The sequence below is a fragment of the Mus musculus genome, chromosome X (genome assembly GCF_000001635.26).
Source record: "Mus musculus strain C57BL/6J chromosome X, GRCm38.p6 C57BL/6J".
Classification (NCBI taxonomy): Eukaryota; Metazoa; Chordata; class Mammalia; order Rodentia; family Muridae; genus Mus; species Mus musculus.
In genome coordinates this window covers 55547083-55573916 of record NC_000086.7, presented here as the reverse complement: position 1 = coordinate 55573916, position 26834 = coordinate 55547083, and the positions used below count along the sequence as shown (strand labels likewise).

Sequence of the window (26834 nt, the reverse complement as noted above, 5' to 3'; positions counted from 1 at the left end):
AGCTTCCTGAAGCTCTTTTGAGTTGTTTATCCCTCTGCTTAAGGAGATTCCAGCACGGAGGAAGGTTTTGATCCTCTGAGGACACTATTATACAACAGTTTATTAAGGGCTTTTGGAGTTATATTAGAAATAATTTCAAATGTACTTGTATTTTACACTTAATAATAATTTTATATGTCACAATGTAATATTATAATAATCATTTCAACTCTGCTTTATCCTGATAACATGGTTTCACATATACCTGGGAGTATGGTAGCATCAGGACCCATTCTCTGTCCAGGGAGCTGGACCATGATAATGAATTTTATACTCAGGTGGTCATTAATTTTATTTCTAGTTGCCAATTTTTAGGGCACACCATTTACTTTGAGACTCCCAGTACTTGAGATTTCTAAATGGTCCTCTCTGGGAGTTGGAACAGGAAGAAAACTATACAGATAGACCCCAACACACACAATCCTGATGAGTTGAGTGAAAGTATAATCTAGTCTGTGTCCACTATTTATCCAGTATAGTCCACAGAGGGCATGGTACCTGATATCTGCATTGACATTGTTTCAAGCCAAGCAGGCATGAGAGAAACTAGACAAGGGACAGATGTTTTGTTTTGTTCAAAGTGGTTTGGGGATCCACACCATTGGATCTCCTAAGTGACTACATTATAGAATCGTTGGCCCAAGTATGTGGGGCTCCCAGCAAAAGTTTAAATCACACTTCTACTAGGTAGGACTGTTTTCACCAACAAGTGAAGAATTATTTCAGTCTTGGTTTTGGTTTTGGACAGGGTCTCATTATGTAGCTCAGAGTAACCTGGAACACACTGTGTAGACCAGGCTAGCCTCAAACTTACAGAGGCCTCTGACTCTGGGGTACTAGTTTTAAAGGCTTGTGTTACTACCACACCCAGTCCCAATAATTGAAGTTTTAGGGAGTCAAACCTTTGTAGCAAGACTGGGACATCTTGTCTCATAAAAAGGATTGCAGGAATCCAGCTCTTTTTTGTCTCTCCAGGCCATGGACCTTCCATATAATTTTTTTCACATACATGTCCAAAATAGATCCTTAGCTTCTGGGCTCTAGTGTCTACCAGGACCAAAAAAAAGATTTCTTGCTATGGCAGCTATGAGAAGTGGGCTAAATTTTATTTCCTAAGAAAAAGAATGGGAGGCCTAGATGTGGCTTATTGCATTATAGAAACTCTCTTGAAATATAACACGGTCCATATGTTCATGCCCTTTACAGTCTGCCAGCCAGTTTTGTATCAGGGGTTTCTTAAGTTAGGGATACTGAAATTAGAAAGTATACCAGGTCCTTGGTTGACAGTGTGATTCAGCAGGCTCCTTTTGAAGGAGCACCATTTTTGCACTTTTCCTGCCAGGTGGTTCATAAGATGTGCTCCCAGTAGGAACAGTTAAAAAAAAGGGGGGGGGGCTTTAGGGGTGCATCTTGGCAGAGTTGAACGATGGTCAAAAATGCAGTTATCATTTAGCCTTCATTCGCACTCAGAGACTATATTTCTATGGTTGCACAGACATATGAAATTATTAAGACAGTGGTTTTCCTAGGTTAGAGAATAGTATCTTTTTCATCATTTGTCCCTGCCTTAGGGCACAGCTTAGGTCTTCCTGTCATTCCACTGTTGGGGAGCACTGTGTATCAATACATACTGTCTCCCATGTTGTTAGATGGAGAAGGTGATTTTGTTACACTTGAAAAGTGGATGTGGTAAATAAAGCAGGGTCCAAGTAACTCCTTGGCCCAACTGAGTCAGACAAATACAGTAGATAACTGAATAAGCAGGCTGGGCCCACAAAGCAGGGCCAGGTTAAACCTAGCAAGTAGTGGCTATTTATCCTGTCCATAGAAGGTAAAGTAATGCTAATAGACACTTTTAGAACAGGTCCAGTTAGCTGCCTATTTACTCCTGATAGGGCAACAGTGACAGATATATTTCTACCAAAGTATATTACCTTGTCAAACAGTGAGTTGACTTTTTGTTGTTGTTTTTGTTGTTGTTTGTTTGTTTGATTTTTTTGTAGGGGGGCATGTCTTTACAGGAACATGGCTGACTCTAAATGCAGATGCATCACAGAGAAGGAACCCTATCATGAGTGCTAAATCATGTGACCTTTGGCCCCAGCAGCTCCCTTATCACCCAGCAGGCAGATATATCAAAGATATAATCTATTCACCCCAGCAATTCTTTTAATCTTTCCCAGTCTTTGGGATGGCCCAGGAAACCTTAAAGCATTCTGAGCTTCCTAAAACTTGCACGTTTTATTTAGTTCTGAGTTGTAGGATCCTCCATCCTCCTTATAGGAAGGAATGTGTGAGTAATTTGCTTAAAAAAAACAGTTATTTTATATGAGTACTTTTTTTGTTTTGTTTTAATCTCATGTGTGGGATAAGGGGCTGCTTCATAATGTCTCCAGCTGCAGATAGTTTATGTTTGAAATTCTAGGGACTCTTGAGAGGATATAAATGCAAGAGCTCCTGAGATGACCTGGGGCAGCTGCTATTCCTGCTGCATCTGCTTTTGTTATGGCTGGATTAAACGAACAATGCTCTAGCTACTGTAGCAAGGTTGTGGATTTATGTGTGTCAAAGGGCAATGATAGACCTATGTTGTTGCAAGGAGATAAACAAGTCCATAATTCAGCACACAAAGTAGGGTGTTACTTTGATATAAAAACTGTTCAAGGTTAATTTAAAAATAGTTGAATAGGGGCTAGGAAGTTGTCTAACTGGGTAAAGTGCTTGCACTCACAGTAAATGCTAAGTGTGCCAGCACTTGTCTATAACCCAGCCCTGGAGGGGTGAAGAGAGATAGATGCTAGGGCTCCAGGTTCAATGAGAACAACTATCTCAAAATAAGATGGATATAAATAGAGGAAGTCACTCAACAGCTTATCTGGAATGATTAATTCATTTAAATTAGTTTAGAAAAACAATATGATTGATTTAAAAGAAAAGTTTAAATACTGAATATTTGGTAAAACAAATATTTCAATTCTTTCTATCTATAAATGAATATTTGAAATAATGAGGAATGAAGATTAACAACTTAAGAATGAATCTAAATATATTGACTCAGTTTGTTTGTATTTGAGTGTTTGCATTATGGTATATTTTCAATACACATAAGATTATGTTGGATAATATATATGTTGGATCTGCCTGAATAAATAAAATACTAATACAACAAAAAAAGAATGAACCTAAAATCAAACTTCTGTATGTTTGCTGAGCATTAAAATAGACGGCATTCTTGATTATTTATGAAGACACATGTGAATCTTGCTTAATCATTATGTAAGTTTAGGTGTCATTTATCTGAAGGCCAAGCTCAATGAAATGATGTTTTGATGACTTCATGGGAATACAAAAATCCATGTCTCAAACTAATTATTTATAGGTTTTTTTTTTCAGTTGCATTCAATGTGTTAGTGTTATGTAATATAACATAGCAAGGGAGTACCTTTGTTGGGCTCATGAAAGGTGTGCCCCTGAGAAATTACACCATGCAACAGACTTGGTATAAAATGGATTTATTGGGAGAGGGGAGAAGAGTGAGGAACTGGGGAAGGGATAGAGGCACACAGACAGAAGCAAAGCTATTAGTTCAGAAAAAGTGGGACAGAGAACAGATAGAAGGGAAGCTGGGAACAAAGACAGAGAGCTCAGAAACAAGAACAATGGGAAAAGAGAGAAGGGGCTGGCCCTGGAACAGTGAGATGGGACTAATCAGTCCTTTTATCCTTCCTCACAGTTAGCAGTTTAGTTTCTTTCAAGAGACAAATATACTTTCTGTCAATGAATTTTGTAAGTGAACAGGAAATATTTTCATCTCTCAGAGCTGACAGTTTTAATTTTATATTGTTTATAGGAGATTTTTTGGGACTATTTTCTTAAGAACAATGTAAGCCAGGTATGTTGTCACATACCTGTATAGCACCTACATGGAATGCTGAACCTAAACATTCTAGACCTTCTTAGACATACAAAACATACTATGTGCCTATCTCAAAAATCAAATAAATGAAGTAAAACCAAACCAATGTGCCTTCGATATTTGTATCTTGTACCTTCGGGAACTAATAAGATAATGAATCAAAAAATGTTTCAACCATCTTTATGAATAAAAATAATTAGAAATGTTAAGGTTCAAAAAATCACTACAGGGTGGGGGAAGGAGGCACTTGGTTGGAAAAGGGGACAAGGACAGGAAGAAAGGAACATGATCAGGTATTGTGGGGGTGGGGAGCAGGACTGAATCACTGAGGACCAGCAAAAAGAATGGAAATAGGAAACTTTGTTAGGTAGGAGGTGAGAAAACCTTCTAGAATGTACCAGAGACCTGGGAGGTGAGAGAATTTCAGGATTCAAAGGGAGGGACCTTAGATGAAATGTCCTGCAGTGAGGAGAGGGAACTTATAGAGTCCTCCTCTAGTGGAGACACAAGACATCAAGTGTAAAGTTGGGGTGGTCATCCCACAGTCAAAAGCTCTGACTCATAATTGTTACTGTCTGAAAGAACAGCAGGGACAAAAATGGAGAGAAGCCTGAGGAAAAGGAGATCCAGTGACAGGCCCAAACTGGGATCCAGCTCAAAGAGAGGCTATTACTGATGCTATGCTGTGCTCACAAAAATGAGACAATCATGACTGCCCTCTGAAAGACCTAACCAGCAGGTGAAAGAGTCAGATGCAGAAATTTACATGCAACCAATGGACAGAATCTGGGAACTCCTGTGGTTGAATTAGGGAAAAGCTGGAAGAAGCAGAGGAAGAGGGAGAACATGTAGAAAGACCAGCAGTCTCGACTAACCTGGACCTTCCAGGATCTCTCAGACACTGAACCACCAACCAGGTAGCGTATACCAGATAACATGAAGCCCCCCACCACATATACAGCAGAGGTCTGCCGGGTCTGGACTCAGTCAGAGAAGGTGAATTTAACCCTCAAGAGACTTAAGGCTACAGGGAGAAGGGATGTCTGGTGGAGTAGGGTAGGATGGTGGGGACATCCTCTTGGAGATGGGTGTGGGGGGGGGGGGAGGTATGGGATGTGGAACAGTCAGAGGGTGGACAAGAGAGGGGATAAAGTCTGAACTTTTAAAAAAAGATTAAAGAATAAATTTTAAATAATTCACTACATTAGTGTGTGGAAGTTCGGTACAAAAGGACTATTTGCCACTCGCTCATTTATATAGATTTTGTTTAGAAGTTAATATAAAAATATCTTAACCTTAAAGAAAAAACAATTAAAGATGTTTAAAAGTAATGGAGTTCTATTATGTCTCTAAATGTATACCACCTACTTATCTGTATACTCACATCAGTAGGGTTTAACTTCCTTCTTAGAATCATCAGAAATAAAAGGATTAAAGAGCCTTTCAAACTCTGTTTCATAAGAGACAAAAAGTTAGCGAATTTTTTATTTGCTTAGAAATGTACCATCAAGTGAAAAATTTGCATGCTTCATTAGTCTCAAGAAGGGAATGTAGAAGAGTACTTCCGTGTATGCTTCATGATGTCTCTTTTAAACACAGACATTCATTTTCTCAATTCACCATCTACATCAAAAAGCATATCGGAGTTGTTGGTCTCCAAGTTCATCAAACCCTAAAAAAGAAAAGCACTTCTTACTAAACAAGCTCCCAAGGATACAAATATGAAAGATTCTGTGCAAATGATGTCTAGACGTGCTATGTTTAGTTAAGCAGGATAATTATAGTGTTAATAAACTATAAGGTACATCTGAGGTCAAATTCCCAATTGATGATTTCAGGTCTTGAATAATTCCTACAAAGCCATAAGGATGTTACATATAATATAAGTCACTTCAGACAGAAACAATTGAAAATAGTAAGTAGTTAAACTTTATGATTCCCAAAACATATTTAGTTTCCTAAGGACATTTTATGGACCATGAGCAAAATACCTTCAAGTACCTCTAATGCATGTCTTTAATTGCTTCCAAGGATTGGCTCTGACTACATTTGGACAGTTTTAATGCTTGTTCTTCTTTTTGATAATTGTTCTCCAAATGTAAAAAGAAAACATTACTATAACAATTCTGTTAATTTTGTTGTTACTGCCATGCAGCATGAACGCTAGACTAACAGTCAGCCATTTAATGTATCTCCAATACTAAAATGTTACATGAGCAAAAATAATTCCATATGAAACTTAAAAGGAATAGTTTTCCATCTGATTTAACACTTTAACAAATATTATGAATAAATATACTTATATTTTTTACAGTAACATTAAATGAATTTATACTACAAATTGTGGGGTAACATTTTTTTTTTATTTTTATAAGAATGTGTTTGCCATGCTACACATATTGGCCTTTGCCTCCCAAGTTCTTATGTTTCTAGGCATGCACGATGTAAACATGAACTTGGTAAAATCCTAGCCCAGAAAGTTTAACTCTAGGTAATGTTAATGCTTTTACCATAAGATGGCCTCCTTTTAATTAATAGCAGAAGCAATCCCAGGAGGTGGTTCACTACCTCATCTCTGTATCTACCCTCCACCTAAGTTGTATGTGCCATGTCTTCTACTTTCTCTTCCTTTCTTAAGGATGCCTTATACTTATTCTTTACTAAGTCCAATGTCTTCATTTGTCTCAACTATTCTCAAGAATTTCAGCAATTGTAACTGTTATTTTAAATATATGACTCTTGCTTGCTGTCAGTGTAATGCCTATACAACTAACTTTTATAAAGTTTGAGTTAGAATGATCACAAGATCATGAACAGTCTTGGTCAATTAAAGATACCCTTCCTCAAAATAAAGCCTAAAAAATGTCTGTGGACAAAGTTTGGTGGTAGAATGGTTTTCTCTAAGTTCCAATCTCAGTAATACAGCGAAGTACTAATACAAATTTCTCTTTGTACTCTTTCTGTTAGCACACAACCATGGTAATTTGTATTTTTTAAAAACTTAAGACAAGCCCTTTACACTTTTTCTCCCTGGGCTACTACATTCCTTTTTTTTTTTTTCCTTTATTCACTGTGATCAGTTTTGTACCTCACATTTCCACTCAAATCATCCTGATTAAGTACAATGACCTCCATTTTGTGAAGTTTATCTTAAAAAACCTGCACATTTAGATATAATGAGACAAAGGATTAAAATTGGGTGTCTTCTTTGGTTGAACCCCACTGTTGGGAGAAAGTGTCTCATTGAAACTAAAGCTCATCCATTAGGCTACACCTGGTGGCTATGAAGCTCTGGGAATCTTCTTATCTCTGAACTAAATCTGAGTTTGGTGGTTATGAAATACTCACCACCCAATGAACTTTCATTTTTGTGGTAATTTGTTTTTAGTTTTGCTAATTTGTTGTTGTTGCTGGTAGTGGTGGTGGTTTGTGTGTTCATGCCTATGCAGGGAATATAAGCTCGGGTCTCCATGCCTACAGTGAAAAAGATTACCAACTATACCATCTTCCAGCCCTGCAAATTTATCTTATTTTGCCTATTAGTAGCATATGACACAGTTACTGATCTTTTCTTCCTTAAAAGTTTTCTTTCACTCATTGTAGTTTTCTTTCTACCAATTATTATGTTCCTTTACTAGTTCCCTCTCACCTCCCCACCATGCAGAATTACAAGTATTGAAATACTGTGGGGGTCTGTCTTTAGACTCCTCATTTACACAGATGAGCACACCCCATGAAATTTTATCCAGAGTTCAAGGTTTAAAAATTGCCTTCAATTGGAGTATTTATTTATTTTCTATCTTTTTTCACTATCTCTTTCCTGAACTGACTCATAATGTCGGCTTCCTCATTGGCTTTTCAGGCAGGAATGGATCTCCTGTTCATTTCAAATTGAATACTTCCCAAACTATTAACCAATCAAATAAAATTTAGTTACTATGGTCATCATCTCAGATCTTACTTGGAAACCATGTGATGACTACAGTAATTGGTACATTAATGGAGAGATGATTTAAAATAGTTAGTGATATTCTTTCACAGGAATATTCTGCCAGGGGTGTTGAGAAACGTTGTTTCCATGCACTGTTGTTAGTAAATTTGTACTAAGTTTAGGAATGTAAGAACTGATTTTCCAGTTTGATTTGGTTTTCTAATATTAATAACAGAGTCCAGATGACACCAGTAAGCAAGCTTTCTCTCTCTTTTCGACTGTACCTGAGGCTGACATATTTTGCTTCCTTTTGTAGAAACTGGTAATCCTCTCTTCATCCTTCAGCAAATGTCTGCCTCTTGAAAATTTAAGATCTGGTCTACCATAAAGTGCCTAGTGGTTTTCATTTATATAGTATGTGACCATATCTCTCTGGTTTACAACTCAGTAGGACTAGAACAGAGCCAAGGATAGATAATGAAACTTGATTATGTTTTGTGTGCCCAACACAAGGCTAGTTTCTCTATTCCTACATGATACATAGTTATACTAGGTTAATTATAAAGGTAGTTATGATACAAACCACTGATTTTTCTTGCTGTTCATTGAAATTCTGGACATCCATATCAAACTTCTGAAATGTAGTTTTATACTGCTCACACGACTTGTTGTTGATCATCTCCCTGTAAAGCAAAGTAATGATATCAATCATATTTCAAACCAATATGAAAAAGAACATTTAAAACAAATTAAATTGACCATTTCATAGTAAAAAAGAAAAAAAGCAGTATAAAGTTATCTAATGGGAAATCAGCATAGAATTTTCCCTAAAAGATTATCAGAGAAGTCTTATTTTATTTTCTAGCTTTTCAAAATTAAATACGTTCTAATACATATATATCTTATTTTAGAAAATTGACTGTATTTCAAAGTATTTTTTCATTATTTTCTACCAAATATAAGGTCTAATTTATTTTCCTATATTGATTCAGTTAAGAATTTGTGCAAAACATAAGTCAATTAAAATATACCAATTGTCTGCATATGTAATTGATCCTTTTCCATATTGTTAAACATAATAAACCAGAAATTACATTTCTAAGATTTTGTGCAAGATTTCTTTGTTTCCACAATGATTGTTAATCAAAATTTAAAATCTCATTAACAGCTACTTAAAGTAGAAAATAATAATTTTCACAGACTTCTAAGAGTTAGATTTAGTTCCCTTGAAGGCATGAAGTTATAAGGTTAACTGCTTAGACAAAATCAAAGTCACACATTTTTACTAAAGGCTCAGACATGACTTTTTTTTAAACTTCAGCCACATATAATTTTTAAAACTATACAAGTGTGACCCTACAAAACTAACAACTCTACCTCTCCCTTTTGTTCATTTGCCAAAGTTGTTCTAACTTCTGGTTGCTTCCTTTGAAAGAATCTTTGATATAAGTTTCCATGTGTTTTCTCTTTATGTGACTCCAGGTCCAAGGTATCTGAAATAATCATCTGATATCTATGGGAAACAGGCATATATGTGCTGCACATATATGCCTGCAAGCAGAACACTAATACACATAAATAAGTCTAAAAAATAGGTATTAAGAACATTGTTTCCTAAGTCATGGAAGACGTTTTGGGTCTATGATCCTAGTTTAGGAATCTTAAGCAGGATATGTCCAGTGTATAGGACAACCTAGGTTACATGGCAAAATTCAGGCCAGCTTGAACTACATGGTGAGACCATATCTCAAAGACAAATTATTGTCTTCTAAGAAAGCTCATGTAACATTCAAAAATATATAATTTAAAACAGATTCTTTGAGATCTGAGTATCAATCTCTCACTGGTTAGTAAAGTTGTCTTTACTTTCAGTTATGTAATTAATTAAAAAAAACAAAAACAAGACAAAAAAAAAAAAAAAAAAAACCAAAAACAAAACCAAAAGAGCAGTGAGGGGATTGGAGAGCTGGTTCATCAGTTAAGAGCACTGGTTCCCTTCCATAGATCTGAGATTTGATTCCCAGCACCTCTAAGTTTGCTCACAACCTATAACTCCAGTTCCAGGGGATTCAACGCCTTCATCTGGTCTCCTCAGTTACCAGACATACAAGCTGTGAGCATACACACATGCAAGCAAAACAAACATACCCATAAAATAAAATTAAAAAAAAAAAAGGAATAAGGGTTCCATTAAAGAAATCTTTTTTGCACTGTGCCATATAAAGAAAGAAGCACAGAGGAGTCCTAGAAAAGAAACTGACTTAATATAAAATTAACACTGGGTCACATAAAAACTGTTGCATGTAGAGAATTTGTATACATATCACTTAGCTTTGAATACATGGAACAGTAAAAATGTTTACATCATTTTTGTTCCTCTAAAAATCCCTTTAAAGCAGTTACAAAGATGCCTCAGTAGTTAAGAGGGTTTATTCTGAAAGGAGGAGGTTCACAAGTTTGAATCTACTACCCATCTACAAAAGCCACCATTGATGGTTGCTTTTACAATAGCAGCACTGTGGTAGGCAGAGTGAGAATTCCTAGGACTTGCTGGCTGCTTGTCTAGCTGCATGTTCAGTGACAGAGCATGTCTTAAGGGAATAAGGTAGAAAGTAATAGAGCAACAGCCAACAATCTCCTCTGCCCTCCACATATGTATACATGTACCACAGTCACAAACATGCAAAAAAATAAAATAAAAATGAAGTTTCATTAATGTCACACCTCTTCAAAAAGCACCATTTTCACCTCTGCACCATAGGAAAAACTAAGTCCATGGGGCTAAATCAAAAATATTTGCAAGAGTCTGTGTCATGGGTAGACCTTGTGTGCTGACTCTGCACCTAGTCTCACAATACCAACAGGAAACTCACCTCCCAGGTGCTCTAGCACTCCCAAGATCACAAGAATGGCTTTAACATCAGGAGTAACTGAGTCCCCAAGGATCCAGGGACACAGGAACTCCTGCCTTGCCAGATGCATCCCCAACATCTGGAGTAACTCAGTCCCAAAGGATCCAGGGACACAGGCATTCTTGCCTTGGCAGTGGCATGGTTCCCTTCTGGTCTGAATCTATACCTGGATCAGACCTGGGGTACTGCCTTTGTACCCACTCTTAAAACACCCAGAAGGAGCTCAACTCTCGGGTATCTGAAATGCCCAAGATCACAGGATCACAGAGGAAGCTTGACTCCATGGAGATCAGACAAACCAAGGGAAACTCGAGTTCTGACAGAAGATCACAGCTGAGGGCACGACATCTTTCCCAACACCCTGTGTATCTGACACCCCCCACATAAACCAGGGAAAGAAAAACACCCTCCCAGACAGAGGCATGGGTTCCTTGCAGCTTGCATCTGTGTCCAGAAAAAACTAGTGACCTGGCACCCCACCAAATCTTGCGACACCAAGAAAAATCTTAACTCCCCGGAGCTCTGACACAGGATCTCAGGAGATTGGTTATACCAGGGTTTGAGGATCCAAGAGGCAGCTTGACTTCCACGAGCTTAGACATACCCAGCATATCAGGATCCCAGGATCCCTGGATCCCAGAGACAGCTGGACTCTGATGAGTTCTGTCACAACCAGGGTTACAGGAGGGAGAAGCTCCAGTCAGAGACTGCAAGGGAAAGTAGTACCAAAGAAAATGAGATGGTGAGAGGTAAGCACAAGAATATAAGCAATAGAAACCAAGACTAGTTGGCATGATCAGAACACAGTTTGGCCACCACAGCAAGTCCTGGATAGCCCAACATATTGGAAAAGAAAGATTCAGATTCAAAATCACATCTCAAAATGATGATAGAGTTCTTTAAGAACAAAAATAGTTCCCTTAAAGAAATACAGGGAACACAGGTAAACAGCTAGAAGCCCTTAAAGAGTAAACACAAAAGTCCCTTAAAGAATGAAGGAAAACACTATAAAAGAGTGAAGGAATAGAACAAAATCCATTTAGTATCTAAAAATGGAAATAGAGGTAATAAAAAAATCACAAAGAGATGAAACTGGAGAAAGAAAGAAAAAAAAACTTAGCAGAAATAGATGCAAGCATCTTTAACAGAATACAAGAGATAGAATAGAGAATCTCAGGTACAGAAGATACCATAGAAAACATTGACACAACCGTCAAAGAAAATGGAAAATGCAAACATCTCCTAACCCAAAACATCAAGGAAATCCAGGACAAAATGAGAAGACAAATCCTAAGGAAAATAGGTATAGACGAGAGAGAAGATTCACAAGTCAAAGGGCCAGCAAATATCTTCAACAAAATTATAGAAGAAAACTTCCCAAATCTAAAGAAAGTGATGCACATGAACATATTAGAAGTCCAAATAAACAGGACCAGAAAAGAAATTATTCCCCAAACATAATAATCAGAACAACAAATGCAATAAAGAAAGATAGACTGTTAAAAGCAGTAAGAAATTCAGCAAAGTGGCTAGATATAAAATTAATTCAAACAAATCAGTAGCTTTCCTCTAATCAAAGGATAAACAGGCTGACAAAGAATTTATGGAAACAACACCCTTCACAATAGTCACAAACTATAAAACCTTGGTGTGACTCGAACCAAGCAAGTGAAAGATCTGTATGACAAGAACTTCATGTCTCTGAAAATAGAAATTGAAAATCTCAGAAGATGTAAAGATCTCCCATGATCATAGATTGGCACAATTAATTCAGTAAAAATGCTCATCTTGCCAAAAGCAATCTATAGATTCAATGCAATCTCCATCAAAATTCAATCTAAATGCTTCATAGAGATATAAAGAGGAATTTACAAAATCATTTGGAATAACAAAATTCCAGGATATAAAAAATATTCTCAACTCTAAAAGAAGTTCAGGCGGAACCATCCCTGACCTCGAGCTGTATTATAGAGAAATAGTGAGAAAAATGTATGATAATGGTACAGAGACAATGACTTCATGAAATTCACAGGCAAATGGATGGATCTAAAATATATCATCCTGTGTGAAGTAACCCAATCCCAAAAGAACAAACATGGCATGCACTCACTGATAAGTGGATATTAGCCTAAATGCTCAGAATACCCAAAATGTAATTAACAGAACATGAAGCTCAGGAAGAAGGAAAAATAAAGTGTGGGTGTTTCAGTCCTTCTTAGAATGGGGAACTATATACTCCTGGGAGGAAATATGGAGACAAAATACAGAGCAGAGACTGAAGGAATGACCATGTAGAATCCGCCTAACATGTAGATCCATTCCATACACAGACAGACAACAAACCCAGTCACGATTGTGGATGCCAACAAGTACTTGCTGACAGGAGCCTAATAATGTTATCTCCTGAGAGGCTCTTTCAGAGAAAAGAGGCTGATGCTCATAGCCATCCATCAGACCAATCATAGGGTCCCCAGTGGAACAGTTAGAGGAAGGACTGAAGGAGCTGAAGGGGTTTGTAATCTTATAGGAAGAACAACAATATGAAAGAACCAGACCACCCCCAGAGCACCCAGGGACTAAGCTACCAACCAAAGATGGGGTCCCATGGCTCCAGCTGCATATATAGCAGAGGATGGCCTAGTCAGACATCAGTGTGAGGAGAGGTCCTTGGTCCTGTGAAGGTTTGATGTCCCAGTGTAGGCAAATACGAGTGTGGGGAGGTGGGAGTGTGTGGGTGGGAAAAATCCTCATAGAAGCACAGATGTGTAATGGAATAGGGAGTTTCTGGGGTGAAACCAAGAAAGGGCTATTACTTGAAATGCAAATAAAGATACACACACACACACACACACACACACACACACACAAACACAAATGCTATGGTGGCTTTAACTGTGACTTCAATTTGGTTTATATCTAATCATAGGAGGATCTGCATTTTGGTCCGATTCCTGCAGGTTTTTGATAAAATTGAGCAACTTTGTCTGCATTTCAATCTCCAAATAAAATCATAGTTCTTATTATCACAAGCAAGCTCCTCAATCTTTTTCATTGCAATACAAATCTAAAGCAATATCTAATAAAAATAAAAATGAATTAAAATAAAAATAATTACAAAAAATAGGAATAACTCATTAAGATATAATATAGTATATTAACTAATATTTCCTAATATGTAAATTATGTTAATACTATATAGTTTTAAACAAATTATATATCTAAAATGTACCTTCAAATTTTCCCAGAATATTTTGTACTGGATATCTGTGAAGTAATTCAAGTTCTAAAAATTAAGGATGATGGGGATACAGTTTGATGGCTCAGCTTTTGTCCTACAAGCAGGATGATGAGAATTTGACCCACAGCACTACACCCTCCAAGAAAACCACTCAAATTACAGATTAATCTTACAGAAACATTGTTTGTAATATACATCACATTCCAATTATTAATACAGATTTCTTGCTATACAATCAATTAAAATTTTCTAGAAGTACTTACACTAAGAAGGAAATAATAAGTTTGAACATATTACCGTGTATCTCCAACTATTTCTTCAGGAATTTCATTCTCATCATCATGAGTTACTGGATTCTGTACTGGGTTGATAATAAAACATGATATTAAAACAATTATTTTATTTTGCAAATTTTAATGAAATACTTTGTGATCATTCAGGCATAGTGCCAACATTAGGTTTCAAACAGATCTATTATTTGTCTAGAACTTAAACAAAATGAAGTAATGTCTAATTGTCATCTAAAATATGTTTTAAGTTCTTTATTTATATGTTGTGTTTAAAGACAAGAGATACAATATGAGCTTTTCGATCTCCTTTACAAGCCTAATTAGAATAACTGAGAAAAAAAGGAAGTGTAACATCAATGCACAACATTAAATATCTGGTACCTTCCATAAGATCCAATTTTGAAGCATTCCCATCTTGCTGTTCACCACTTAACAAATTCCTGTTTTCTATTGGTGTCTCTACAGAACTTGCAAAACGCTGCCATTCCTCTGAGAAACTTACGTTTTCTGATTTAAAATAAAAATGAATAAATAAATTTTCTCAAGCCATTTGAATCCAAAAAAATTATTTAAACTAATAAAATTGAAATATAAAATAACATTAAGGAATGATTTTTATAAAAACAGTACTTCATAATTGCATGAAGGGTTTAAAGATAAAAACATATTTCTATTACCCTCTTATTTAATCCAAAAGACTTTAGTATTTAAATATGGAACACAACAGTTGCCTTCAAAAATAGCCATTATTAACCTTGTCTTTAATATATACATATTTTTACAAAGCATTATTTAAGGTGAATAAAGAATCTTGGGCTTCCTTACTATAAAGGACTAGAGTTTGTTATTTTTCAGTTTAAAAACTCTCTCTCTCTCTCTCTCTCTCTCTCTCTCTCTCTCTCTCTCTCTCACACACACACACACACACACACACACACACACAAACACATATGCTATGGTGGCTTTAACTGTGAATTCAATTTGGTTTATATCTAACCATAGGAGGATCTGTATTTTGGTCCAATTCCTGCAGGTTTTTGATAAAATTGAGCAACTTTGTCTGCATTTCAATCTCCAAATAAAATCATAGTTCTTATTATCACAAGCAAGCTCCTCAATCTTTTTCATTGCAATACAAATCTAAAGCAAATGTAAATTATAAAGTTCTGCCTGGCTGGACATATATTTTACTGCTACAGCAAGAAACTCTGGTTTCAATCTTCAACAATGAAAATAAAATTAAAAAAAAATAAAGCAGGCATGTTTCCTCAGGCCCCAGTACATTTGTAAGGCTGAGGACTTCAGTTTCAAGGCAAGTCCAAGCTGCACATGAGGTTTCTGACACTCCTCAGATACAAAGTTAGAGCTCACTTCCCTAAACCAAAACAATGCATAAATAAACACAGCCTGGCCTGAATTATGTCTGAAGACCCAGAACTTCTCAGGCTGAGAGGAGCCTCTGGTTTTGCAGGCAGTTTGGGGCCTATATATACAATTTTCGGCAATCTTGCCTTTCAATACCAGGTAGAGGAAAATGAAGACTGGTCTTCAGTTTGTTTTTCATGAATTCCTGGCAGGCAGCAGCAGCAGCAACACAGAAAATGTTCTAGTCTGTTTCCACCACTAATCGACCTCCAGTTTACTCACACCTCACATCCCCAGGCCCCAAAAAGACTTTCAGGGTCTCCAAATCCCTGGACTTCCTGCTTTCTGCTAGGTGCTGTCTGTTTAAACTCCTGCCCTTAGCGAAGTTCTCTGTTTTTCTCCACAGAGGTCTAGGTGGTTAAAGTCGATTGTGAACCCAGAAGTGGTATAATCCAGGGTCCAGTAAGGCTCACCTCCTCTCCTTACTCCTGAAGTAACACCTCTGCCCCTACACCTTCACCCCACCTGGACCCACAGCTGAAGCATAATTAACCAACTTTCAACAGGTCACTGACTACCTCCACAGAGACTTCTCCCTACCATGCTTCCTCAAGAACTAGTCTTGGTAGCCACCACAAAGTATACAGGGTTTGGACAGTGGGAAAACAATCTCAGACATAACCCTTGCTGATTGGCTGTGTTTGCACATGCGTACTCAATGTGATATAGGCTCTATCAGACATCTGTCATTGAACTAGCAAAAAAAGAGCTAGTATTTTAGCTGCCACTGCTACCCAGAAGCCTTCCTTTTTCAAATGTTGCAATACTGACTTGAAAGGTAAAATAAAATGAACCCCAAAGAAGACTCTCCTACTATGTTTCAGTCGAAGGGGCTGTTGTGTGCAATTCTGATTTGTTTTATTTTTAAACTAACGCGATTGTGCATGTTTGTATTTGTTCAACATGCATGTTTTGTGCTCATAGAAACTAGAACAGGATGCCAAATCCCCTGGTTCTAGAATTAAAAATGGTTGTGCGCCATTATGTGGGTCCTAGGAATTAACCTTTGTTCTCTCCAAGAGCAACAAGTGCTCTTAATTTCTAAGCCATCTTTCCATCCCTGTCTTGTGCATGTTTTAGGGTATGCTGGATCATTTCTCTCGATAGGTGTTTATTTTTACTATACAGTGGACATTATAAAAACATGACACTTTCCTAATATTGTGTATTTCCATAAAAAGAAGAAAAAAAACACCATAATTTTAATGGATTGTGTAAATCATAAAAAGAGATTGAGCAAAAATGATGTGTATACATTTTAGTATATGTTTGCATATGGAGTCTAGAAATGGACATCCTCTGTATTCTCAATCATATTCCAACTTACATACACACACACACACACACACACACACACACCCACACACACATTATATATATATATTTGTTTTTTTGAGACAGGGTTTCACTGTGTAGTCCTGGTTGTCCTGGAACTCACCCTGTAGACCAGAGTGGCCTCAAACTCAGAAATCCCCCTGCCCCCCTGATTCTGCCTCCCAAATGCTGGGATTAAATGCATGTGCCACCACTGCCTGACCCAACTTAAATCTTGAGACAGAGTCTCTCTGAATCTTCAGCTCACCAATGTATCTAGCCTGGCTAGCCAGCTAGCTGTTTCTACCTACTCAGCACTGGGCTGCAGCCTGAATTTTTAAAGTGATTGTAAGTGACTGAATATTGATGCAAAAATACTCAATAAAAGCTTTGTAAACCGAATCAAAGAATATATCAAAATGATCATCCATCATAATCAAGTACACTTCATCCCTGTGATGCAGGGGTGGCTTAATATATGGAAATCCATCAACTTTATCCAAAATAGAAACAAACTCTGAGACAAAAAATCATGATCAGCTCATTAGATGATGAGAAAGCATTTGACAAAATACATCACACATTCATAATAGAAGTCCAGGAAAGATCAGGAAGTCAAGGCCCATAACTAAACATAATAAAAGCAATAGAGAGCAAACCTGTAGCCTACATCAAAATAAATGGTTAGAAACTTGAAGCAATCCCACAAAAATCACGGACTAAACAAGGCTGCCCCCTTTCTGCTTACTTATCCACTATAGTACTTGAAGTCCTAGCCAGAGAAATTCGAAAACAAAAAGGAGATCAAGGGGATTCAAATTGGAAAGGAAGTAGTCAAAATATCACTATATCCAGAAGATATGATAGCATGTATCAGAGACCATAAAAATTACACCAGAGAAATCCTAAATCTGATACACAACTTCAGTGTAGTAGCTGAATATAAAATTAACTCAAACTTATCAGTGGCCTTTCTATACTCAAAGGATAAAGAAGATGAAAAAGAAATAAGGGAAACACCATTCACAATAGTCACAAATAATATAAAAATTTTGATGTGACTCTAAGTGAGGAAGTGAAAGATCTGTACGATAAAAACTGTAAGTCTCTGAAGAAAGAAATCAAAAACCTCAGAAGATGGAAAGATCTCCCATGCTCAGGTATTGGCAGGATTGATGTAGTAAAAATGGCTATCTTGTGGAAAGCAATCTACAGATTCAATGCAATCCCCATCAAAATTCTAACATAATTCTTAACTGAGTTAGAAAGAGCTATTTGCAAACTCATCTGGATTAAAAAAAATCACCTAGGACAACAAAAACTATTCTCAACAGTAAAAGAACCTCTTGTGGAATCATCATGCCTGACCTAAAGTTGTACTACAGAGTAATTTGATAAAAACTGGATGGTACTTTTATGGCAACAGACAAGTAGACCAATGGAATAGAATCAAAGACACAGAAATGAACCCACACACCTATGGTCACTTGACTTTGACAAGGGAGCTAAAACCATCCAGTGGAAAAAAAACATCATTTTCAACAAATGGTGCTGGCACAACTGATGGTTATCATGTAGAATAATGTGAATTGATCCATTTCTATCTCTTTGTACTAAGGTCAAATCTAAGTGGATCAAGTAACTCCACATAAAACCAGAGACACTGAAACTTATAGAGGAGTAAGTGGGGAAGATCTTTGAAGATATGGGCACAGGGGGGAAATTCCTCAGCAGAACAGCAATGGATTGTGTTATAAGATTAAGATTAGACAAATTTGACCTTATAAAATTGCAAAGCTTCTGTAAGTCAAAGGACACTGACAATAGGACAAAACAGCAACCAATAGATGGGAAAAATCTTTACCAATACTAAATCAGATAGGGGACTAATATCCAATATATATATATATATATATATAGGTCAAGAAGCTGGACTCCTGGAAATCAAATAACCCTATTAAAAATTTGGGACAGAACTAAGCAAAGAATCCTCAACTAAGGAATTCTGAATGGCTGAGAAACACCTAAAAATGTTCAACATACTTAATTATCAGGGAAGTGTAAGTCAAAATAACCGTGAGATTCCGCATCACATGAGTCAGAATTGCTAAGATCTAAAGCTCAGATGACAGCACATGCTGGTGATAATGTGGTGAAAGAAGAAAACTCTGCCATTGCTGGTGGGATTGCAAGCTGTTACAACCACTCTGGAAAGCAGTCTGGTGTTTCCTCAGAAAATCTGACAGAGTTCTAGTGGAAGATTCAGCAATAATCCTCCTGGGCATATTTCCAGAAGATCTTCCAACTTGTTATAATGACCCATGCTTTAGTATGTTCATAGCAGCCTTATTTATAATAGCAAGTAGCTGAAAAGAACCCAGATGTCCCACTTCAGAGGAAGGGATACAGAAAATATGGTACATTTACATAATGAATTACTGCATAACCATTAAAAATAATGAATTCATGAAATTCTTAGACAAATGAATGCATCTGGATGATATCTTCCTAAGTGAGATAACCCAATCAAAAAGAACACACATGATATGCACTCACTGCTATGTGCATATTATCCCAGAAGCTCAGAATAACCAAGATACAATCTTCAAAACCCATGAAACTCAAGAAGAAAGAAGACCAAAGTATGGATATATTTTTCCTTCTTAAAATGGGGAAAATACCAATGGCAGGAGTTACAGAGACAAAGTTTTGAGCTGAGACTGAAGGAATCCAGAGACTGGCTCACTAGGGGATCAATCCCATAAACCACCACCAAAGCCAGACACTATTGAAGATGCCAACAAGAGCGTGTGGACAGAAGACTGATATAGCTGTCTCCTGAGAGGCTCTGCCAGTGCCTGACAAATACAGAAGTGGATGATCACAGACATCCATTGGACTGAGCACAGTGTCCCCAATGATGGACCTAGAGAAAGTACCCAAGGAACATGAGGGATTTGCAGCCCCATAGGAGGAACAACAATATGAACTGACCAGTACCCCCAGAGTTCCATGGGAATAAAGCTCCAATTAAATAAAGGAGATGGTGGGACTTACCACACCACTTGCCTATGTAGGAGAGGATGGCCTAGTCAGTCATCAATGGGAAAAGAGACCCTTGGTCCTGTAAATGTACTATGCCCCAGAATTAGGGAATGCCTAGGCCAGGAAGTGTGAGTGGGTATGGCGGAGAGCAGGGGGAGAGGGGAGAGGAGAGGGGATTTTCAAAGGGAAAATAGAAAAGGGAACACTATTTGAAATGTAAATAAAGAAAATATATGATAGAAAAAAGTAATGAAATAATTTATTTGCAAGTTTTATAAAATAAAAACCCTTTCTGCTAACATATAGGAAAAACAGCAGGTCTTTTCCTGGGGTAAAATCATAGCTAGATATTGTTTCTAAACATATTGTGACTACAGCGCCAAGAGTACATATATGTGCTGCTAAAACTCAGGTATAGGAATATATAGATATAGGTAAAATTAGAAAGGAAGTATATGAAAACTCTTAGCAAAGAATTCTTTAATTTCAGATGACTAACTTAAAGTCTAAATAACTGCAGGACACAATGCCCAACACTGGATATACTAGACCTTCAGAATGAGCCTCCTCCAAAAAATTTATGTCATCTTCTTCATCATCATAGTCAAGAAGTAATAAGTAACCGTCCTTTGGTATCGCCCACAGTTTCTTAAGAGCCATTTTTCTCTTAAGCACTCAGATGTCTTCTTAGTTAAAAAAATAAAATAAAAAGGAAAAAAGAAAAAAATTAGTTATCTGAATCCAAAAATATCATTTTAATAGTTAAAAATGTCAAAAGGTCAAATAATTATCTTAGCTCAATGAAAGATTGTTTCTTTTGTTTTATAACAGTTATATTTTTAATAATTTGTCTTTATCAGAGCATTTTGTATACATATTACATATGGTGACATATATATGTATATATATTCAATATGGTGATATATATATATATATATATATTCGTGTATATATTTATATATATATTTATATGTATGAATGTATATATATATGTGTGTGTGTGTGTGTGTGCTTCCCCTTTCTGTTTCCTCCATGTATCCCATTTATCATGTCCTTCTCCCTCCCAAATTTGTTTTAAAATCTTCTTTAACTTACTTAACTTACTTATTTAAAAACCTCCTTTAGAACCAAAGTTAACAATCTGCCATTTCTCAGTTTTAAAAAGGCAAAAACAGGCTAGCCTTTAATATGTGAGTCCTCCCCTTCCCACCAAAACAATGAGCAAAACGTGTTTGCATGTAACCTTTGAGGCATCTGAATTTTGATACTATCCCCCAAAGATTCTTTTTAAACAATACATCACCAATTCTGTTTCTCAGTGTATCTCAGTATTAAAGTAAACTCACAGTACTATGCAGAAAGATAATGAACGTGGTAACTATATATCCATGTCAAGAAACCCCAATGCTCAGTCTACAACAAACACTCACCACCGCCACCCACACAGAAAATTCTTATATTGGAGAAATTTGGGATTGGGGGAAGCCCAGGATTTCAAACATTTATAGATTGCAAGTTCAAAGCCAGCCCAAGCCAGGCCAGCCTGAGCTACAAAGGAAGATCCCATCCTACGGAACTATAATTGAGAGAAAAAGCTGAACTTGGTGGTCCAAGTCTTTAATCCCAATACATGGGCGATTGAGATAGGAGCATCTTTGGTCTGATTCCATCCCAGATTACTTATTAAACTCTTTCAATGTCTCCTCTTCTTCTTTACTTTCATTCTTCCTATGCCACTTCCCTGTCTGCAATGTCCATACAGTCTGTACCAAAGGAACACACCATAGAGAAAACAACGAAGAGGGAGGAATCCTCAGTGTGTTTCTAATGGTTCTCGGACAGCACACAGGACAAGTGCCAAGGCTCCTCACCCAATGGCTGCCTGCTCCCCTGACCGCCAGTCCTGCTGCCAGCTCTCTGATCCTATCCCGGGGACCCAAGATTGTGTCCTCCAAGGGTTCACAATTCTCTAAGGCCCTGGGCTGTTCAATCCTCTGCCATGAGTACAGTAGTCCACCTTCATTTTACCCTCAGAAGCCATAGAAATGGCGATGAGGAGGCTTTTCCCCACAGAGTGGCCTCCTGGGCCTGAGATGCCCTGTCACACCTTGATTAACTGTCCAACAACCCTGACCAGAGCCGATTATCACTTACAGGTTATCTCAGAGGTGAACACCTTCACAACTGCACCCTTCCACGCTCAGCTCCTCAATGGTAAAAAAAAAACCGTTGTCAGCAATGATGCCCGGACAGAGGATTCTGAGGACCCTTTGTGATGCCAGCTGGAGAAAATAGGTCTCACCCAGGGACTGCGCTGATTGGCTGAATATACCCTGCACATGCGTACATGGAGTACCAGATACAATCACTTCCAAGGGAGTTTTCAGGAGGTGGGAATGAGTTACTACTGGATTTAAGACAATTTCTACATGTATAAGCCCTTACAGACTTGAAAAACTTGAACAAACTTGAACAAATGTGAAACATATGAAACACTGCAAATGGCACTACTTTATTTCAACTGTAGAGGCTCTTGTATGCAATTTTGTTTTCTATTTATTTATGTTCATAACATTTAATGTGTGTGGACTTTTAAGGCATGTACATAAGCACACCACACGTGGATATTCTGTCCTAAGAGATCAGAATGGAGCATCCAGATCCCCTATAATTCTGATACCATCTTGTCTCCACCTTCCTGGTACTGAGCTTGATTACAAGAGTGTGCTAGGCCCTGCAGGCCCCCTCTCTCACTTATTACTCTGTTGCCTACAGAGGCTGGACGTGTGCACTGATTTTCTGAAACTTTAGCTGTGCATAAATTGTGAGCCACTATGTGGATGCTTTGTGCCTGGTCACCTGCATAGAACAGGTGCTTTTAACAGCTGAGTCATTTTTCCAACCACTGTTTTTTGCACTTATTTGCACTCCTCTGGCCTCTTCAGGTACAGGACATACATGTGGTGTGTTTAAATTTATGTTAACCCAACACACACACACACACACACACACACATACACAAACAAACACACATAATGATATATTTTTTAATTTGCATATTTCTCTTTTACCCCTTTTGTCCTATTTCATAACTTGTCCAGCTTTCTTGTGAGGCGTATTCCTTTTAATTTTGTTTCTTTGTTCTTTGTTTATTTTTTTCAGAATTTTCTACTAGATATTTTCTTCATTTGCATTTCAAATGCGATCCTGAAAGTCCCCTATACCTTCCCCCTAATCCTGTCCTGCTCCCCTACCCATCCACTCCCACTTTTTGTCCCTGGCATTTCCCTGTACTGCAGCAAATAAAGTTTGCAAACATAGGAGCCTCTCTTCCCATAGTTGGCCGATTGGGCCATCTTCTGCTACATAAAAAACTAGAGACACAAGCTCTGATGGTACTGATTAGTTCATAGTGTTTTTCCACCTATAGGGTTGCAGAACCCTTCTGCTCCTTGGATGCTTTCTCTAGCTCCTCCATTGGGGGCCCTGTGTTCCATGCAATAGCTGACTGTGAGCATCCACTTTTTATTTGACAGGCACTGGCATTTCTTCATATGAGATAGCTATATAAGGGTCCTTTCAGCAAAATCATGCTGGCATGGTCAGTAGTGTCTGTATTTGGTGGCGAATTATGGGATGAATACCTCGGTGGTGTAGTCTCTGGATGGTCCATCCTTTCACCTTATTTCCCAACTTTATCTCTGTAACTCTTTCCATGGGTATTTTGTTCCCTATTCTAAGGACGCATGAAGTATCCACATATTGATTTTCCTTCTTGATTTTCTTATGATTTGCAAATTATATCTTGGGTATTCTAAATTTCTGGGTTAATGTCCACTTACCAGTGAGTTCATTTCAAGTGACTTCTTTGTGACTGGATGATCTCTCTCAGGGTGAAATCTTCCAGATACATCTATCTGCCTAAGAACTTCATAAATCCATTGTTTTAATAGCTGAGTAGTACTCCATTGTTCAAATGTACCACATTTTCTATATCCGGTCCTCTGTTGAGGGGCATCTGGGTTTTTTCCATGTTCTGGTCATTATAAATAAGGCTGCTATGAAAATACTTGTGCATGGTGAAGGATGTTGAACCTTTTTTCAAGAGCTTTTCAGCCCTTTGGTATTCCTCAGTCGAGAATCCTTTTTTAGTTCTGTACCACATTTTTAATGGGTTATTTGAATTTCTGGAGTCCATCTTCTTGAGATTTTTGTTTATATTGGATATTAGTTCCACGATCTGATTTAGGATTGGGAAAAATCCTTTCCCAATATGTTGGTGGCCTTTTTTTCCCTATTGACAGTATCTTTTGCCATACAGAAGCTTTGCAATTTTATCTGGTCCCATTTTTTGATTCTAGATCTTAAGCACAAGCCATTGCTTTTCAGTTAAGGAAGTTTTCCCCTTTGCCCATATCTTTGAGGCTTTTCAACACTTTCACCTTCTATAAATTTCAGTGTCTCTGCTTGTATGTGGAGGTCATTGATCCATTTAGACTTGAGCTTTGTACAAGGAGATAAGAATGGATCAGTTCTCATTCTTCTACATGATAACTGCCAATTGTGCAAGAACCATTTGTTGAAAATGCTGTTTTTTTTCCACTGCATGGTTTTAGCTCCCTTGTCAAAGATCAAGTGACCATAGGTGCGTGGGTTCATTTCTGAGTCTTCAATTCTATACCATTGATCTACCTTTCTGTTGCTGTACCAGTACCATGCAGTTTTTATCACAATTGTTCAGTAGTATAGCACGAGGTGAGCTATGGGGATTCCACCAGAGGTCCTTTTATTGTTGGAATAGTTTTTGCTATCTTACTATTTCTTTGGTATTCCAGATGAATTTTCAAATTGCCTTTTGTAACTCATTGAAATATCGAATTGGAATTTTGATAGGCATTACATTGCATCTGTAGATTGCTTTCGGCAAATATACATTTTTATTATACTAATCCTGCCAATCCATGCGCATGGGAGATCTTTACATCTTCTGAGTTCTTCATTTTTTTTTCTTCAGAGACTAGAAGTTTTTGTCATACAGATTTTTCACTTCCTTAGAATCTCACTTAGGTATTTATTATTTTTGACTATTTTGAAGGGTGTTGTTTCCCTAATTTCTTTCTTATCCTGTTTATCCTTTTTGTAGAGAAAGGCCACTGATATGTTTGAGTTAATTTTATATACAGATCCTTCACTGAAGCTGTTTATCAGGATTAGAAGTTCTTTGGTGAAATTTTTAGGGTCACTTATATATATTATCATATCATCTGCAAATAGTGATATTTTGACTTCATCTTTTCCAATTTGTATCCCCTTGATCTCCTTTTGTTGTCGAATTGCTCTGGCTAGGAATTCAAGTACTATATTGAATAGGTAGGGAGAAAGTGGGCAGCCTTGTCTAGACCCTGATTTTAGTGGGATTGCTTCGAGTTTCTCACCATTTAGTTTGATGCTGGCTCTCCCTCTGCTGTCCCTTGCTTTTATTATGTTTAGGTTTGGGCCTTGAATCCCTGATCTTTCCTCGACTTTTAAAATGAATGTGTGTAGTTTTTTTTTTCAAATGTTTGTCTTCATCTAAGGAGATGATCATGTGGTTTTTGTCTTTAGTTTGTTTCTATAGTAAGTTAAGTTGATGGATTTCCATATATTAAACCATCCCTGCATCACAGGGATGAAGCCTACTTAATCATGATGGATGATATTTTAGTTGTATTCTTGGATTCAGTTTGCAAGAATTTTAGTGAGTATTTTTGCATCGATATTCATAAGGGAAATTGGTCTGAAGTTGCCTTTCTTCAATAGGTCTTTGTATGGTTTGAGTATAATTGTAATTCTGGCTTCATACAACAAATTGAATAATGTTCTTTGTCTTTTGATTTCTCACAATATTTTGAAGAGTATTGGTACTAGGTCTTCTTTTCTTACGCGAGTTCGCGACCTGCCAGGAAAGAATCAACAAGCCAGAATCTTCTGTGGCAAAGCTTTATTGCTTACTCAGGAGCAAGAGAGGAAGAGTGCGGCAGAAAGAGGCAGAGAGGAAGAGAGAGAGAGACGCAGAGAGACGCAGAGAGAGGGGCAGAGAGCAGAGGAAGAGAGCAGAGGAAAAGACGAAGAGAAAGAGACGAAGAGAGGGAGTGCCAGAACCCCGTCCCTTTTAAGGAGAATTATCCTCTGCCTAGGACGTGTCACTCCCTGATTGGCTGCAGCCCATCGGCCCAATTGTCATCACGAGAAAGGCAGAGCACATGGCGGGAAAACTGCCCCTGCACATGTGCAGATTATTTACTACTTAGAACACAGCTGTCAGCGCCATCTTGTAATGGCAAATGTGAGTGCGGCTCCCCACATTCTTTGAAGATTGTAACCTCCCTAGCCTATAGGAGGCTGAGTCAGAACTTGACCTTGCTGCCACCAAGGATATTACCTAGGGTGGAGCTATCCTCCCTAGTTCACTGTATTGTTCAGCCACTGAAGCTCTTCCCCTTCATGATACTGCTACCTACTGTGAGAAAACTGAACTATTCTAGAGAAGACACCCTATCCTGCAACTCATCACCTGCAGCTTGTTCCAGGCTCCAAAGATGTATTGGCAGGAATGGGACTCACCCCTCCCACTTTATAAGCACATTTGCCATTAAACATTTGAGCTTTGATCAGGAAATTGACTGAGCTCCATTCTTTCTCTTGACGGGCTAGTTTCCCCTCTCTTTTCAGCCCTGGCTTGCCT

The 26834-nt window shown here is 37.6% G+C and overlaps 1 protein-coding gene across 1 annotated transcript; it reads right to left on the bottom strand.

Moving 5' to 3' along the window:
• Positions 1-5459: 5459 nt before the first annotated feature.
• Positions 5460-22321, bottom strand: Gm16404 (predicted gene 16404). Its single transcript, NM_001220497.1, has 6 exons — positions 22265-22321; positions 20662-20796; positions 14708-14833; positions 14334-14397; positions 8470-8569; positions 5460-5627 (listed from the first exon to the last, which is right to left on the bottom strand). The coding sequence occupies exons 2-6, from the start codon at positions 20768-20770 to the stop codon at positions 5559-5561; spliced, it is 468 nt and encodes a 155-aa protein (NP_001207426.1). The 5' UTR covers positions 20771-20796; positions 22265-22321; the 3' UTR covers positions 5460-5558.
• Positions 22322-26834: the final 4513 nt, after the last annotated feature.

What these genes read in the sequence shown, in the direction of transcription:
- Gm16404 (NM_001220497.1), bottom strand. Translation starts at nt 20,770, where the DNA reads ATGGCTCTTAAGAAACTGTGGGCGATACCAAAGGACGGTTACTTATTA. An exon ending in GAAATAGTTGGAGATACACG is followed by an intron (nt 8,570 to 14,333) that starts GTAATATGTTCA and finishes TTTGCTTTACAG; the next exon opens with GGAGATGATCAACAACAAGT. An exon ending in AACAGCAAGAAAAATCAGTG is followed by an intron (nt 5,628 to 8,469) that starts GTTTGTATCATA and finishes TTTCTTTTTTAG; the next exon opens with GGTTTGATGAACTTGGAGAC.